Source organism: Cavia porcellus, unplaced genomic scaffold, assembly GCF_034190915.1.
Source record: "Cavia porcellus strain 051 isolate PalLab524CR breed Dunkin Hartley unplaced genomic scaffold, mCavPor4.1 scaffold_5, whole genome shotgun sequence".
Classification (NCBI taxonomy): domain Eukaryota; kingdom Metazoa; phylum Chordata; class Mammalia; order Rodentia; family Caviidae; genus Cavia; species Cavia porcellus.
In genome coordinates, this window is record NW_026947488.1 from 89,584,344 (window position 1) to 89,602,571 (window position 18,228).

At 33.1% G+C, this 18,228-nt stretch overlaps 1 protein-coding gene across 1 annotated transcript in view; it reads right to left on the reverse strand.

The window, feature by feature from the left end:
• Si (sucrase-isomaltase) overlaps positions 1–18,228 on the reverse strand; it is a 92,468-nt gene that overhangs the window by 10,581 nt on the left and 63,659 nt on the right. The window contains exons 35-41 of the mRNA XM_063249285.1: positions 17,233–17,349; positions 15,140–15,224; positions 9,840–9,978; positions 8,314–8,447; positions 3,979–4,013; positions 3,773–3,889; positions 976–1,124 (exon numbers count right to left, since the gene is read on the reverse strand). Of these exons, the coding sequence (XP_063105355.1) occupies positions 976–1,124; positions 3,773–3,889; positions 3,979–4,013; positions 8,314–8,447; positions 9,840–9,978; positions 15,140–15,224; positions 17,233–17,349 (776 nt within the window). The remainder of the gene's footprint in view (positions 1–975; positions 1,125–3,772; positions 3,890–3,978; positions 4,014–8,313; positions 8,448–9,839; positions 9,979–15,139; positions 15,225–17,232; positions 17,350–18,228) is intronic.

The window sequence follows — 18,228 nt, forward strand, 5'->3', positions numbered from 1 at the left end:
CAGGCTTGATAGTTCAACAATTCTGGGACATTAATAGTGATAAGGAAAATGAAGATTAATCTGAACATGAAAAAGTAAGGAAATCAGTTGAGTGTTATCAGAACAATAGAATGGATTAGGCAACTGAAATATGTTTTAAATCAAAGTAGAGATTTTAACTAGATATTTTATTACATTATGAAAATAGAAAATGCAAGATCAGTTTAACGTTTTGATAAATTTATTTGTATACTATTACTTTAATTCGAGTAAATAGTTGCTGATCTTATTGGCTTATCAATAATAAAATTTGAAAAAAATCACCTCATTTAATTACTCTTGTAATATAGGGTTCATAAGAAGCAAAATGTTTTTGATTATTTAGAAGAGATTTTATCATTGTCACTGCAATCCTGATTTTTATGAAATTTGACTAAGAATCTGCGTCAGCTTTAAAAATAGAAAAAGCAAAAATATTTGCAATTGATGCTCCTTGAAGTAGAATTTTCAAAAGTTTTTCATACCACTTTGAGATATAAGTGATGTGTTTCAAAGAAATTTCTAAAGAAAATGTTTGAACTGGTCAGAGTGTCCTATTGACATCTCCAGGAAAGGCAAGCTTGTCTTCTTCAGTAAGGCATCTATATTTGATAGATTTATTTAATGACACTAAAATCTCAGCTAAATACAAGAGACAATATCAATTCTGCATGTCTTTTTTTTTTAATTTCAATGTAAATTCAATGTAATTTCAATGTATATAGTACCTAATACCCAGTGGTTACATTAAAGACTTATTACTTTCAAATAACTAAACAATAGGCTTCATTTGTTGATGGCTGATATTAAACTATTAACTAGTAGAAACATTTATGTAAGCACTTTTTTCACCCAAATGTATATTAAAATATTTATGAACATATTGCAATATAGGACATTATTAAATTAAATGAAATTTATTTATTTGTGGTAATAAAAAAACATATGGCCACTTACTCATGCAAAAGAGGTCGGATAACAGTACCACCATAAGCATGAATTTCATGCATTTGAGTGTAGAAATAGGGTAACAATGTGTATCTAATCTCTGTAACTTTCTTTGCCATTTCAGCAAAAGTTTCATTCCAGGAAGCAGGATCTTGTCTCTAAACAAAGCATAGTGAAACAAATTGCCTCATTTGAAATCATAATATTCAAATATTTACCCAGAGTATAAAAAAGAGAAAATATTAATTCACTAGGAAAAAAATCTATTGTTTGTATTATATATGTATTACAAAGTGAGAAGGTGCAATACTGTATTGATACTTTAATAAGAAAACTACAAATGAAGCACATGAAGTTATTTGGCATAGGTGAACATATACAAAAAGTAGCTCATATCTTAATATGTAACAAATCTACGGTCAAGTAAGGTGCTATTCAATGTTGTTAAGAGATTGATGGGAGAAACGATATGATAAGCTACACAAAGGTGGGTTAAAATAATGAAGCACATCAGACTATATCATGTCAACGCACACATTTTGTGTTCTCTTGAGTAGTGTAGCAATTATAGTACTAAATTTTCTGCAGTACACAAGGTTATACCATAGTGCACCATGTTAAATGATAGAAGATACAGCGTAGTCTGCTCTGGAAAACATACTCCAGACCAAAGCCTACCTTTGATATTAGAGGATTAGAGACTATGAAAATGACAGCAAATATATTAGTTAAAAATTGTGGAGAAAGTGAGTAGTATTTTATATTTTAATTTGTACCAAAGGCTACCTCCTAACTCCAAGAAGAAATGTTTCCAATACTTTTTATTTACACGAAGAGATCATTTTATACCTGTGTCTATTTATAAAGATCATAACTATTTTAGATTTTGAGAATAAGAAATTTAGAATGATGAGCAGGGCGTGATGGCTCATGCCTGTAATCCCAGCACTTGGGAGGCTGAGACAGGAGGACCGTTGCGAGTTCGAGACAAGCCTGGGCTACAAAGTGAGCTCAAGGCCAGCCTGAACTGCACAGCAAGTCTCTGTCTCAAAAAGACCAAAAAAAAAAAAAAAAAAAAAAAAAAAGAAATTTAGAATAATGGCTGAGTACCACCATTAGTATATGTAATGTTAAGAAACAGCAAAATTTTTTGAGATAGTAAAGAAAATTTCCTGTTGTCAAGCTATGTATGACTCTACTGCTATTATTTTCAAAATCAAGTATAAAGGAAAGAAGCAAGGGTCATATTTGCTATTTATCAATACTATTAAAAGTATTTCACATATCTGTTATGTTAACATGAAAGAATTTCACTTCAAACAAAACATTCCTAGGTTCAATTATTTTTTATATTTAAACAAATTGATCTCTCTGTTTTTCTTTCTCTCTCTCTCTCCCTCTCTCCCTCTTTGTGTACCAGGAAATAAATTTTGGACTACATGCTTGCCAGGAAGGTGCTCTGCCACTGAGCTAAATCCCCTGCCTTCAGCTCTCTCTTGTATAGATTTTTATTTAAAAATGCTTTTAGGTCTTTCCATACTCCATTTTGTCCATCTTCAAAAGCTCTAACAACATAATTACCTCAGGGAATTTCCAATATTCCCAAAATATGAAAATCTCCTTCTCCACATGTTTGTATTGATGATTCTCTCCCACTTGAAACTCTATTTAAATGTCTCTCATTCAAGATCTTTTTGAACCCACACTGAAAAGCCAATAATCCATACAATTCTTTACTACTTTATTTCACACATATTTAAAAGTGTTACATATGTGTGTATACATATAATATATATAATTGTCTTTTATCTCTAAATCTCCCTACAATCCATGAATCATTGTAAGGAAAACTTCACAATTTTTGTTGATAGACTTTCAACTAATGTGAATTAATCTCTTTTCAGACTTTGTATTGGTTCATTCCTTATTATCTCAGTACTATACTTTAAAAACTGCATTGAATCAATTTCCTACTAAAATATTCCTATTTCACCAACTCATGTCTCTACTGTTTAATTTTCAGATTCTTCGTGCACGTAGTTGCATACTACTTTACGTACTTGTGCTTGCATGTTCTGCAAAATCAATCTTTCCTTTTATTTCAACTAAATTTTTCCATGCGTGCTGCTAAGTTTTGGGAGTACTTCATGAGCTCTGTTATGGCCACATTTTGTCCTTCCAATATTTGCTGTCTCCAATCCTCTCTTCACATGAATTTTGTTACTATATCTGTATGTTGCACTCTTTCACTCAAGGCCAATGTCAAAACTTCAGCACTTAGATATTTCTTCTAACCGTTCATAATTTTCTACAAATTTTAGAACAATTTCCCATATCATTCAAAAATTTCTGAAAAATTCTTTATGCTACCTACAGAAACTGGTTAAGTCCTTTCATTTTATTGTTTCTCAGTTTCTCAAATCATTGTTTTCATTTTTTCCCTCTAACGCTTACCAATTTTGCTATAAACGACCTTTGCTTCCAAGTATTTAGTTTGAAGCTAATTTCTTTATTGTTCTGTTCCAGTTTAAAAGAAGTTTCAAAGGCAGAAAATTTCTTTCCTGTCTGCTCTAGCATTACATAAAATGGCTACATAACATTTGCCAACTAATCAACTATGTGCTTCAAAATGTGATTTTATATATTTTACATTAGAAAATCCTCAAAATAATGACTAAGACATCCTTCATAATATGAAGAGACTTAAAACATTTTTCTGAAAATCAGCTAGGTCTGATGCAGAATATACAAAAACTTCTAATGTCATTGAGGTACAGGATTAGAAGCTAATTCAGTAATTACATACTCTAGTAAAGGCAATGTTGTGATTTCTTGAGTATGGATAAAATGCACCAAGTTGTGTCCAGCGAGCACAGAGGTGATACTCTGAATCATTGAAGAAACCACAGATGTCTGCTCCAGTCTAAAAGAAAATATTATTATATTTAATTAAATTTTCATAATGTGTTCCTTAATATTTATAACTTACTGAAGATGAAGAAATCTACTTACATAAGACATTCCGAAGAGACTAAATTCCATCATACCTAAAATAATTAGGGGAAAATATTACAAAACTTCATAAATTTTAGTATTTTAACTTCTATTAGCAAAGATATTCTAATATCACCTATGGTCCAACAAAACAGCTTTAAGATTATTAATATAGGCAGATTGCAGAGAGTACCCGAGCTGGACAGGCTGTTTTCTATGACCCCTACAAGCTATAGCCTGTATAGGAAAGACCCTTGGAAACCCTCAAGCTGCACAATGAGTGAAGCCTATGAAAACGAAGAAAAAGTTGATTAGAAGACTGTTGAAATTCTCCATCAAAAATATGGTGGATAGATAACAGCAGCTATAGAGGCTCTCTGAAATAGCCAGTTTAGATTCCAGGAAGGCACGGTGTGGGGAATTCTAAGCAGGGGGAAATACACCCTGGTGACCCAGGAATGAACTAAGCTGAGAGAAACCAAGTGGAAATGCAATCCTGGTGCTACGACTAGAACAGCTAAAGTCTCAGTGCCAAAGGTGGAACCCATACCTCTGGAAACCATGGCTTGAATTTCCTGTCACCGCTGTTGTATCTGAATCAGCCCAGCAGGGATAGAGACATGAAAGCTCTGAGAGCAGGAATTGGCGAACCAAATTGAGAGCAGAGCTGGCAGGGAGCCCTGCATCGACCTGCGGTGAGTGAGAGGAACAGGGGCCCTTCCCATAGACTAGGAGGCTCCAACAGAGGACATTCAGGGACCAGGCAGACTAGCTGGAACAGGACGCTGCAGTGATTTCAGTCACATATTCCACTCTCAAGCGGGATTGGTAGGGAGCGTTTAACCTGGGTGACAGTGCGAACTAAGACCCAGTAGGCTAGCTCAAACCAGGTCCCTGCACCTGGCAGTGCAACCTAATGCAGAAAAGCCTTCAGAAGTTTGACTGACCTGGAGGGACGGGCCCAGCCTAGGCTGCTTAAGTCTGTGTCTCCCTAGTACACTGCAGTGGGTGGGAACACCTAGCCAGCGTGATTCAAACAAACTGCAACCGATAAAGAAAGAAACTGGGCCTCCTATATATGCTTGTATGGAGGGAACAAAAAGTATGGGAAGAGATAGCAACAAGAAAGGGTCTTCAATTTCCCAATCCTGAGAACACTGATCCAGGAAAAAGGTAAATACAAAGGAGAATGAGGACAGAAAATATGCAATATCAGGCACAGCACCAATAGACATGAAACGATATCTCCAGGACCTCATAGACAATTTCAAAAGTGAAGTATTTAACTAAGTAAAGGAAGATATAAATAGAATAGTTAAAGAAATGCAAAGCATCTCCCAAAGCAAAAACAGATGGTGAAATGGAAGAACACACAAAGAAGGGGGAGAAGTGTTTGATGGAGAAAATAGAGAAAACATAGAATACATGAAGCAGGTTCAAAGAGATTACCAGGAAACTAAAAACTCTATTGAAAGCTAGCATAGCAGCTTGAAAGAAACTAAGGATAGATTATCTGAACTGGAGGAAAGATTTGTAATGTGGGAGCATGAAAGGAAAAACTTCCTAAAAATAACAAGGAAACAAGCAGTAACAATACAAAGGCTATAAGATGATAAGAGGATCTATAACTTAAGAATTAAGAATGTAAAGGAAGAAGCAGGGATACAAACAAATGAACTGCAAAGGCTATTTAGAGAAATAATCAAGGAGAACTTCCCTAATATGGTAAAAGGTAAAGATACTTGGATCTATGAGGCATACAGGACCCCAACCACCTACATCCCAAACTGAACTAGACCCAGACATTTAATAATCAAAATTCCAGAAATCCAATATAAGAACAGAATATTAAAAGCTGTCAAAGATAAGAAACAGATCACTTACAAGGGAACACCCATCAGAATTACAGCAGACTTCTCAGCACAAACCATCAAATCACAAACAGTGTGGGGTGAAATTATTCAAGCTTTGATAAACAATAACCTCCAGCCAAGATTGATATATCCTGCACAACAGTCCCTAAAATTTAATGGAGAAAAAGGTGCTTCCAGGATAAAGAGGAAATAGGGGAATTTGCAACCACCAATTCAACTCTACAGAGAATACTGCAGGACATTCTAAAAGAGAAAAAAGCCAAGATTCCAGAAACAATGGCAGAGAGGCCATAATGAAAGGAGCAGAAAGCAAAATGACAAAGACAAACTGACAACTAATGACAGAAAAAGAGCTCAGCAGAAATGAGGCAGAGAAGGTTGGATGGTATGAACAGCTATTTTGGAGAAAACAAGACATCATAATAGCTAGTGCTGATTTAATATCTTGTTTTGAAGTCCCATCAAGCTTTTGTTCTTCTGTCTCCTTCGGTCTTAACAGGTTGTATCTTATTGGATTTCATTATATGTAATAATATAAACAAAAACTGTTATAGACTGATAATATAGAAACTATTGTTCATTTTCTGTTAGTTGGTTCTAAATACCCTGTAATACTGTCATTCTCTTGAATGGTTTTACATTGTCGATATGTTTGATGCTACAGTATACAAAGTTATACTCAAAGATTTCAAGGAAACAGACATTATGATAACTACTTTTATGTGGGGATATCTTGTGGTAAAACACTATTTTGCTTAAATGGTTATGTTCTGACCTGTGGTGTTTTGTTGTTATGCCCTCTTTTTTATCTCAATTTTTTTTATTTTTATCTTTTTAATTAAGGGAAAACATAAATAAAAAATAGCAGGATACTCAGTTTGATTTCCTATTAACTTGATTTGAAATGCTGTATTGCTCTCACCATCTTGTTTTGACTAATTTTACTCTATTCTGTTTTGCTTGATAATGCCAAATTTGAGCGTATAGGCAACAACTTTGAAGACAATAAGATTCACTATGTTGCCCATTCTGGTTTGACTATTATCTTCTTTTGAAGTCCTGTAATGTCTCCAATGTTTTGGTTTTATTGGTTTTGTTCTTTACTGTTTTGTTCAATTTTATTATAACTGATGATACAGGCAATTCTTTTTAAGATAGCAAGAGGCATTATGGTAACCATTGTTGATCACCTTGTATTCTGTTTTTACATTACGTACTATGTCCAACCTTTTGATTTGACTGAGTCTGTTTTGTTATGTCACATTTGGTTTTATTCTCTTCAAAAAAAAAAAAAAGTAATAACAACTGTGGGAGTAATAAAACCCAAAATATGTAATTGTCACTGTAAAAAAGAGAGGGAAAGAAAGTGCTCTAAAGGATATAACTGCATGTATATTGAAACGTATAAGATAGATAACCATATTACTGAGTTTTTGTTGTATCGTTGAACAGAACTGTTTGCAGTCTCACTGTTTGAATGTCCACTTTGTATGCTTTAATTCTTTAATTTGAACAACTATTTCTAAGATGACAATATGCAATCTATTAACTAGAGATTTCCTACTGTTTATTTTTTTGAATTTGTGTATTACTTGTACCCTTTTTCTATTTTTTTCTTTTTCTTCTTAAATAAAATTTTTTAAAAAAGATTATTGATATAGTATATCAAGGAATCACCTCTCATAATATTTATACTTTTTAATTCATAGTTTATATGCTATTTATAAAAAATCCAACAGCTCTATTAACACTAACAATGTGAAATATTTATTACACATCTATTTTGAACATCTTATAGTGAGAAGATAAAATGATAGCAATTTATTAATTTCATTTTTGAAAACAGAGGCCACTTCTGTAATTATTTAGCCCTAGCTATTACTATTTAAGCAAACTGAATTATACTTCTTAAATAAAATCCTCTAGTAAATAATCAGTTCAATCAAATAGAATGAATGATATTGTCCAGTTCTTTTTTTAAAAGAATATTTATAAATATTGCTTCCTATGATTCTATTATTTGTGAAGAATTTCAAAGACTAGACAGCAAATAGAAAAGCATTTTTTTGAGTTTAAAATAATATCTTTATTATTTACTATGTACGTTGTTAGAAAATTCAAAATGTATTTGGAAATGTTTCCTCCTTAACTTCTAATGAGAATTTTTTTTTCCCTTAAGCTAGAATTTCTATCTATTTTCTTTCATCCCTTTAGTTGTTGTCTTTCCCAGCTCCTGCCTTTTTCAGTCAGAAAACTTAGGGAAGGAAGATGAAACCGTTCCCTTAAAATAACTGGTAGTTAGATTCTACACATTACTTCTGATCCTGCTTCCAATGCTACTCACTTGTTTTCACAAGGTTCAGGGTTATAAAATATCGTGTCAAAGCAAGATGTTTAAGATGCATGAAGTTTATAAATTAGCATCAGAAAATGTGAAAACTTAACAGAAAAAAAGATACAGATGATGATTCTCACATACCAATGATTGATTTTTCCATGTTATCCCAATTTGCATAGTTGTCTCCCAGCCAGTGTCCTGCCCAACGTCCAGCAGTGGGAAACGTGGAACGAGAGATGACAATTCCTCTTTTGCCAGTTGTCTTTTGCAGTGCACTAATAGAGATGAGGTAGCATTTTGAGTTTTGACATGAGGCATTTTCTTCAAGTACACACTTTTTGACAAGGGAATAATCAGCAAATAATTAATTAACAGTTTTTTCTGTTTAACATCTGTTGTTTTAGGAAAGTGATGCTGATTGATAGTTCCCCAATATTATGTTACATTAAGGATAATGAAGGGTAAACTTGAGTCATTTGTAGTAAAATGATAGATCCTGAGCCCATAACGCTGTGAAATGCATCAGACACAGAACAATAAATATTACATGATTTCTCTTATATGAGAAATAGTAAGAAACAGGCAAATAGGTTTTTGGGGATAGGAAAGGCCTCTATGAAGACAAGGAAGATGGAAATAGCTAGCTAGATAGATAGATAGACAGGCAGACAGACAGATAGAGAAGTGTAATTTATGAGTCACAAATACATACCAACAATAAAAAAAAATAAAATTAATGTTTATCCTAATAAAAAACACTATTGAAAATCTAATTGCTCACTCTTAAAAAGATTTAGGGTCTCCATTTTGGGGCCTAATTAACAAGTCTATGGCCATCAATGAAGTAATAATTTTTTATTTAATTCATTTGTTTGAAGTTGAACAAGTTAGGTGCTAGAATTAAATGAAACATATACTATTGAGGAAAATGAAATAAAATCCTGTGACCTAGGGACCTCTACTCCCTAATAAAGTGGCCACCAACCACATTTTATTTGATATTCAACTATCTCTTAAAATTAAATACATTTTAAAATTCCAACTCATGCCGGCCACCTCTCAACAACTATGTGGGATTCTTGGGCATCACAACAGAGGTACAAAGTTATAGAACATCTGTATCACTTCGGGACATTTTATTGAACAGAGCTAATAAATACTTGATTCTTAAAGAACAGTCTGTCCATTACTATTAATCTTACAAAGTAATCTGTTTAACGTGCAGATGAGGTGAAATTAAAATTGGAAGTTCAAGAGCAATCAGACTTACTCTAGTTTGCCAGTAATAGATTTAAATAGCAAAATAAGCTATGCTTTAATATCTTGATTAGTGACATCAAATGATGATATTTGTACATTTTATTTGGCTCTATTCTGTGAGAACCTACGATTTGTTAGGCACTGTACTAAGAATATGGTGGGAAACAAAGTAAATATGGTTTGAATTCTTTTTTAAATTAAGATGAAAATTAAAAACAATAAAGCCCAGATGATAGATAGATAAATATAAACATTTTGTCTAATGGAAGTGTAGGTATAGATGGCGTATACAGGATAATGGGGATCAAAAAGGTTATGAAGACACTTAGGACACTTAGGTAAGTAGTATTAGTATTAAGATCTTAAAGACTAAAACAAGTGAGAGAATAAATACAAACATATCTTACTCATAAGTAGGTTTTGCTTGTGACCATCCATATAGATTATGAACATCATAATGTAAAACTGATGATCCATCACTAAGAATCTGTTCTGCTTCCATGCACAAAGTTCTGAAATGTAATCCTTCATATCTTTTTGTAAGTTCTACAGAAAATGCAAAGAAAAATAATATATTATAAGTGCCCTGCTTTGAAGTGTGTAGTTCATAAATACCTATCCTTTTAAATTTTTTCTTAGTATGTCTTTTTTTTTTTTTTTTTTTATCAGTACCGGAGATCGAACTCACGACCGCCTGCTTGTAAGGCAGGTGCTTATACCGCTGAGCTAAATCCCCAGCCCCCTTAGTATATCTTTTAACTGACACAAATATTTAGACATATTTGTAAGGTACAGTGTGATACTTTGTTTGATTCATGTATACACTAAGTACTAATCAACTCAAGTAGTTGGCATATCCATTAAGATTTTTTAATTTGTTTTAAGTATTTTGAGACATATAATCCATTGTTATCAGTTATATTCACCCTACTGTGCAAAAGAACATCAGAAATAATCACTTCATTCAAGGATAACCATTATATCCACTGATATATTCTTTCCACCAGGAAATTAATCACTTTTAAAATTAATCACTTCTTAAAATTTAAATATTTGTACACTTGTCTAATTATAAATAAGCAAACTAATCTCAATTCTAAGTGAAAAATCTACAAAACTGTTAGTGCATTATCTTTTAGTCTACTTTTTCTTCGTTCAAGTTGTTCTTTTCAAATCTTTGCTTTCACTTGGTAGGTTAGTAACCTAGGTCAGAGATAAGCAAAGAAGTGATAAAATCTTGCATGTAAAACAGATAAACATGTATTCAGATGATCATGTGCTTTTTATCCTTGACTCTGTTATTGCGGTGTATTATATTTTTTGATTTGCATATGTAGATCCACCCCTGAAATCCTGGGATGAATCTGACATGGTCATTATATATAATCTTTTTGATGATTGGCTTTTTTGCGAGTACCTTATTGAAAAGTTTTGCATCTGTGTTCATTAAGGAGATTGATTTATAGCTCTCTTGTTTTGGTTGAGTCCTTTTCTGGTTTTGGTAGTAACGTGAAACTTTGTTCCAGGAATAAGTTTGGGAGCACAGTTTCTCTTTCAATTTCATTTAAGAGTTTCAGGAGTAATGGCATTAGATATTCGCTAAAGTTCTTGTAGAATTCAACAATAAATCCATCAGGACCATTTCTCTGTTGGTAACGTTTTAATTCTTCAACTTTATTGACTTATATTGGGTTATTTAGAATTTTTATCTTCTTGATTCAGCTTTGGTAATTCATGTGTCTAGGAGTCTATCCATTTCTGAGCTTTCCATCTTTTTAGAGTATAGGTTTCTTAAGCAAGTATTGTTGATCTTCTGGATTTCAGTAAGATCCACTGTGAGTTCAAGTCAACCTTTTCCTTTCTAGTTGTATAGATTTGAATCTTTTTTGGTTTTTTTTTTAGAAGATGTTGGTTAACAGTTTGGTTTTTTTTGTTTAATTTTTCAAAGAATCAACTATTTGATTCATGGATTCTTTGTACTGTTTTCTTAGTCTTAATTGCATTAATTTTTGATCTAGTCTTTAAAATTTCCTTCCTTGTGAGCTCTTTGGAGTTGCCTTGCTCTTCTTTTTCTAGAAGCTTGAAGTTGAACATTAGGTTATTATTTGAGATTGCTCTGAGGTAGGAATTCTTCACTATAAAATTCTCTCACGGAAGTGCTTTCATAGCAGCCCATAAACTCCAATATGTTGCATTGGTATTATCATTCAATTGTAGAAATTGATTAATTTCTTTCTTTAATTTCATCTGTGACCCATTTGTTGTTCAAAAGGGTATTATTTAATTTCCATGTGTTTATGAAGTTCTTGTGGTTCCTTTTGCCATTGTTTCCAATTTCATTGCACTATGATCTGCTAATATATGCATGGTATAAGTTCAATTCCATTGCATTTGCTTAAGTACACTCTATGAGCTAGCACTGGGTCTATTTTGGAGAAAGTCTCATGTGCTGCTGAGAAGAATACATAGTCTACTGTTGTTGAGTGGGACACTCTATAGGTACCTACTAAGTCCATTTGTTCAGAGGTTCAGATTAACCCTGATATTTGTTGAATTTTGTGTAGTTGATCTTTGTGACAGTACGGTATTGAGGTTCCCCACTGTCTTAATGTTTACCTAATTTTTCATATGCATTAATGTTTATTTTATATATTTGTGTGCATTGGTATTATATATATATATATAATTGTTACTGCTTCTCTTGGATTGTTCTCTTAACAAGTAAGGGGTGGTCTTCTTTGTCTTTTCCAATTTATCTTGGCTTTAAATCTACTTTGCCTGCAAATAGAATAGCTACACCTGCCTTTTTCTGAGTTCCTGCTACATGGAGTATTGTTTTCTATCCTTTAATTTTCATTTTACAGATTCCTTCTTGAGTTAAATGTATTTCTTGTGTGGAGCATGTTATTGAATCATGTGTCTTGATCTATTCCTCAAATCTATTTCTTTTGATTGGAGAATTGAGACCATTCACATTGATGGCCATATCTGATATGCATTGATTTAACTTTGTCATATTATTTTCTTGTTGCCGGTTCCCTTTCTTTACCTTCTGTTTCACTGTCTGCCTTGTCTGATGGATCCATTCTATTGGGTTTATTGGAACTGGTATCTTCATTTTCTCTTTCTAGAACATCCTTCAGAATTTTTTGTAGTGCTTGTATGGTGGTCATGAATTTCTTGAGTTGTTCTTTGTTAGTGACATATTTTACTTCTCTTTAAATTTCAAAAGATAATTTGTCGGTGTCCAATGATCTGGGTTGCAGGTTGTTTTCTTTTAGAGATTGAAAGAAAGTTCTCCTTGACATAATGATTTGTGTTGAAAAGTCTGATGAGTTTTCTTTTGTAGGTGATTTGTTTCTTTCTCTCTAACAGCTTTCAAAGCTCTGTTCTTGTGTTCTATTTCTTGAATCTTGACAATTATGTGATGTGTTTTGGTAATATGTGTTTGTCTGTTTCTGATCATGACTGATAAAATTATTTTCCATGATTGGACAGTTTTCTATTACTACTATGAATAGGTATTTTTGGTGTTGTCTTTTGATTTTTCACTGATTCCAGGTAACCTGGTATTCTCTGCAACATCTCCTAGGTGTTGGGTTGATTTTTTTCAAGGTCCCTTACTATCATTAAGTAGTCTTCCATTTCATGATCACCAAAAACAGCCTTGTTTTCCAGAGGTGATGTTCTGTCTTCACACTGGTTCACTGTGCAGTGCATGCTTTCAGTGTCTGTTTCATGGCATTCAGTTCTTTCCTATTTAGGACCTTCATGGTTTCCCTATGTGCCTTTATTTCTTTTTATCTACATCTACTCTAGATTTCCTGATCATTTCCTTCAATGTGGTCACCACAGCTGTAGTTTTATGTGTGGTTAGGTCTGATTTGTTTTCATCTAGGTATTTATTTATTTCATTATTTCTGCTGTTACCCTTTCTGAAAATTCAGGTGGGAAGCTTTCAGGTCCTTCCATCTTAAATCCCGCTGGGCTTGCTTTAGGCAAATTGAGTGTTTTGGATTGCATCTTGCTTCTGTTTTTTCATTTGATACTTTTATTTTTGTTCATATGTTTTCTGCCTTTTTTAGTAAATGGTCCTTGGAAAACTAGCTTCCTACACACTGAAGAATAAACCAAGACCTGTATCTCTCATCACTCACTAAAGTATAATCATAATGGATCAAAGATCTAAATATTAAAACAGAAACACAATCTGATGTAGGATAAAAGAGATAAAACAGTTGAAGACATAAGTATCAGCAAAGACTGTATGACCAGTATGCAAGTCACACAACACATACTATAGAGAACCAGCAACTGGAATCTCATCATGTTAAAAAGCTTTTTACAGTAGAGGAAGCCACTAGTGGAGTGAAAAGACACCCAAAGTGTGGTAAATAACTTTTACTAGCTGTGAAACTGCAAAAATCAGACCCGGCCAAATTTAAAGACTCAATCCAAAAATAGGCATCTAAAATGAATAGACATTTCTGAAATAAATAAATACAGAGAGAAAAAAATACATGAAAAAATGCTCAACATCACTGGTCATTCCTGAAATGCAAATTAAAATAGCTCTGAGACTTCATCTCACTCCAGAAAGAATAGCTATCATCAAAATATTGACCATCACAAATGCTGATGGGGCTGTGAAGAAAAAGAACCCTTTCTCCATTGTAGGCCAGAGTTCAGACTGTTGCTAACTATGTGGAAATCAGTAAAGAGAGTACTCAGAAAACTAAAACTAGAGGTTCCATTAGACCCAGTATTTCCTTTCTTGCCATTTTCCCAAAATGGTTGTTAAAAGTATCATAGTGCTGGTATATATGCATATCCATGTTTATAGCAGAACAGTTTATAAGAGTCAGTCTTGGAAACAGCCCATATGTACTTTAGCAGAACAATTTATAAGAGTTAGTCTTGGAAACAGCCCATAGGTACTTTAACTGCTGAATGGATAAAGAAAATGTGCATTTTATATACATCGGAGCACTACTCTGCCACAAAGAAGGATAAACTTAAGATTTTTTAGGTAAATGGATGCACTTTGAGCCATCCATTTAAGTGCAATAAGTCAGACATGTTTAAATATTTCATTGTTTCTCCTTTGTGAAAAACAGTATAAATAAGGACAAAAATAGATGATAAATATCAGGAAGTAGGGAAAATGCTCAGGTGGGGAAGGGAACAAGGAAGGAGAAGGAAAGAAAAAGAAAACTGAAAAACAAAAATATGGAAGAAAAAATGAAAAGTAAAACTTCTGTGAATGAGGAGAAAATGAGAAGTTAAAGGATGGGAAGAGGAAAGAAGAAAAATGGAATTAAGATATATTATGTAGAGGTACAAATTTCCTTTGGTAAATGTGAACTATCAGTATGACAAAAATGTAGTAGCAAAAATAGCTTAAATATATGAAAAACGTATGGAAAAAAATTTTCCAAAAGACTATTTATTTAAAAATTATGTCTTGCAGCTTGAAAGATTTTTGTGAAAACCAAAGTAAAAATTTCCACCGAAGTTAGAATTGACTTCTCATGAATAGGAAATATTTCTTGAAAGTTTTTCCTCTGAACAATGTGAAGTAGTATTGGTAATGGATCAGTGTGTGTCCCATTATGGAGGGCTGAAATAAAAGTGAAGCCTGTGAACCCCACTATGTATTTTAAGGTGTATATTAACTGATTAATAAGTAATAAAATGATCATTATACCTGGAAAATAAGGTGGATAATTTAGCTGTGGATTTCTGCAATTGGTGGTAGATCCATTTATAAAACTTGATGGTTCATTCATATCCTTAGAGAAAAAAAAAAGATTGTAGATAATTTAGAATGTGTTCTGGAAATAACTAATTCAGAAAGCAAGTAGTTTTAAATGCTTTAAAATACATTTAATTAATGTTTTAGAAAATTAAAAATTATAATGGCATTAGGGATTTAGTTTAGCTCATTGATTCTTAATTTGTATAACCTATTTCTCTTTTGAAGAAGCACAATGTCATTTTTAAATGTTATTTTTAAACTGTGATGTACTGCCCTAAATGACTAATTTTTATATTTCCAAGGTATATGGGGCATGATAGAAAAATACAGTAAATACACTTTTGGTTAATTTTCTGATTAGTGCAACAAATTCCAGACCCCCAAAGTTAAAGGAGCCAAGATTTATTTAGTTCACAGTTCACAGAAGTGTTAGCCCATAAGTGGTTTGCTCTAGGGCAGGGGGCATGTAGAAGAGAAGAGTTCATGGTGGACCAAAGTCAGCCAAGCAAGGAAGTAACAAGCCACCAGCAACAACAGCAGCGTCTTTCTGCCCATTTTATATTGTCTAGACTACCCATTTTAGTGTAGGTGTTAAACTCATCAGTGGAGTAATTGGGTAATCACACAGTTTTAATCCCAGCATCAATGAAATGTAGAACCAGTAAGCTCTGAAAACCCCACCTATGATCACATGCCACGGTGAGGGAACTTATAGCCATGACAGCTACTACTGAGCTCATCTGACAGAAAGCCAGGTATCTTTAATATGAGAAATGTGCACCAAACTTTAGATGCAGGGTGCAACAGTTTCAACCTGTTTCATGAAGGTAGTCATTTGTGAGCTATGGTTGAAAGAAAGTGTATTAAAATGTACTATAAGTCTTAAATCACAAAGAACCCATTTTATTGGAATTGTGCAATCATAACACTTTAGATTCCAGTTTTTTAGGAAGTTTGGGTTTACATTGATGATCTTGAGATCAGGATTCAGAGCTCTTGATGGAAATGACCAGTTCTCATTTAAAAATGTGCATCTATAAGGACTCAATATTAGGGCGATGTTTTTTTTTTTTTTTTTTTATCTTGATAGAACTGGGTAAGCTGAGTTTGCAGAAGCACGACAGTGCACTCTGATTATTATAAGGCCTTATTATTTAAGAGTGTGTGCAGAAAGCAGACTAAAAATGGACAAATAGCATCATCTTCCATCATGACAAAAATCCGTATCACATGTGGATTCTGTACAGCAGTTTCTGTCACAGAAATGCACTGTGGTGTCCTCATCCATCTTAATCACTGGTTCTGGCACTTTGCAACTCCTGGCTTTTCCCAAAGTTAAAAAAGACCATGTCAGGTGAATATCTTGAATTAACTCGGTCAGAGCAACTAAAGATACCAAACAGGACTTCAAGAACTGCTTCAGAAAGTGGTAAGAATAAGAGTATTTAAATTGAGGGAGAATATTTTGAGGGGAATTAGTGGCAATGTGTCTTTTACTTTATTAAAATTATTTAAATTTAAATATTCATCATATATTGTGTATATATATATATATCACACCACTTAAATTATGGTGTTATATGTTTTAATTATTTCCTCTTAAATAGCATTGTCTCAAAATTGTATTTCTAAAAATCATAGCAATAATGTTTTAAAATGGTATTCCAAATAATGAAATTAAAATTCCATTATATTTATGAGTTTACTACTTATGCAAATAATTGATCATTGTTTGTGTAAGATTGATTTCTATATTGAGTAAAACTAAATATTTACATTTATTTCTACCAAGGAAAAGAGGCTATTTTTGTCCCTTGATAAAGTTCAAAATATCCAGCAAATAGCATGCATGTGCATTTATTAAATTGCTAAAACTATATTTTAATAAATGTTGTTCTATAAAAGAAGGATGAGCAGTTAATTTTCAAAGAAGAATGTTACTTAATTAGAATTAGACGAATGAACTTAATTAGAATGAAGCAAATTTTTTCATTATAACTTAATAAATAACTTAAAAGATAAAGTGTTCAAAGCTTACTTACAATCCACAAACCATCAAATTTCATTTGATTATTGTAGAAATCCATAATTTCCCTTGCCCACCACTCTGCTGTGGAATTCTTAAAGAAATCCGGAAAAGCTGCATGAGCTCTGGATGCCTGGAAAATCAAAATTCAGATTCACATGTAGAAAGCTCTAAAAGAAGCCGTATGTATCTAGATCAGCAACTTATGCCAGATTACAAATCTGTATGAGTGGAAATAAAAGTTACCTGATCTCAGCATTTATTACATCAATATATAAATGGATTTTCCTACCATCACCACAGCAAGCTCTGGAGGTTGAAGGGAAAGAGGGACCTATATGCAAAAGGGAATGGTCTTGGGGTCCAATGTAGAAAATAAGGAAAGAGTTGCGAACATGGAGAAATCTATTGGCAGTGCTTCTCTTGCATTTTCAGGGCCCTCCAATGCATGTTTCCCTTTCCAAAGTATTTCAGACCTTTTCTCTAATTAAAAATTGTTTTCACCTACCTTTCTGACCGCCACAAGCACCTTATTGTCCAATTATGCCAATCAACTGCTTCTCTTTCTTTGCTACATAAAACCAGTCCAATTTCAACATGAAAGGGAGGTTTTATACCCTTTCTTATCAATAAAATCTTTTTAAGTTCCAAGGCCACGTTCACTGCATTAGCAAGACTGACCTTGAGCGGCTGCATCAATTAGAAATGCCCGAGACACACATCGTCGTAAAGGAATCCTTCCTTGGAACAGACTGAAACTAGTCATTGCTAGTGTCCCCAGGAAGAGAATGTGAGAAGGAAATGTGCACAGAAAAAAAATGTAGAGTAGCAACATAGAGATTTACAAAATAGTGGATATTTTTAAGTAACTTAATTTTATCATTTTGCCCACTATTTAAATTTTACTTCTGAGGACAGGAAGCTCAATAGTGCTATATGATGAATATTTCTGTGCAAGGACTTTCTCAATCACATAATTAATAAGCAATATTGAACAGATTATTTTTAAATT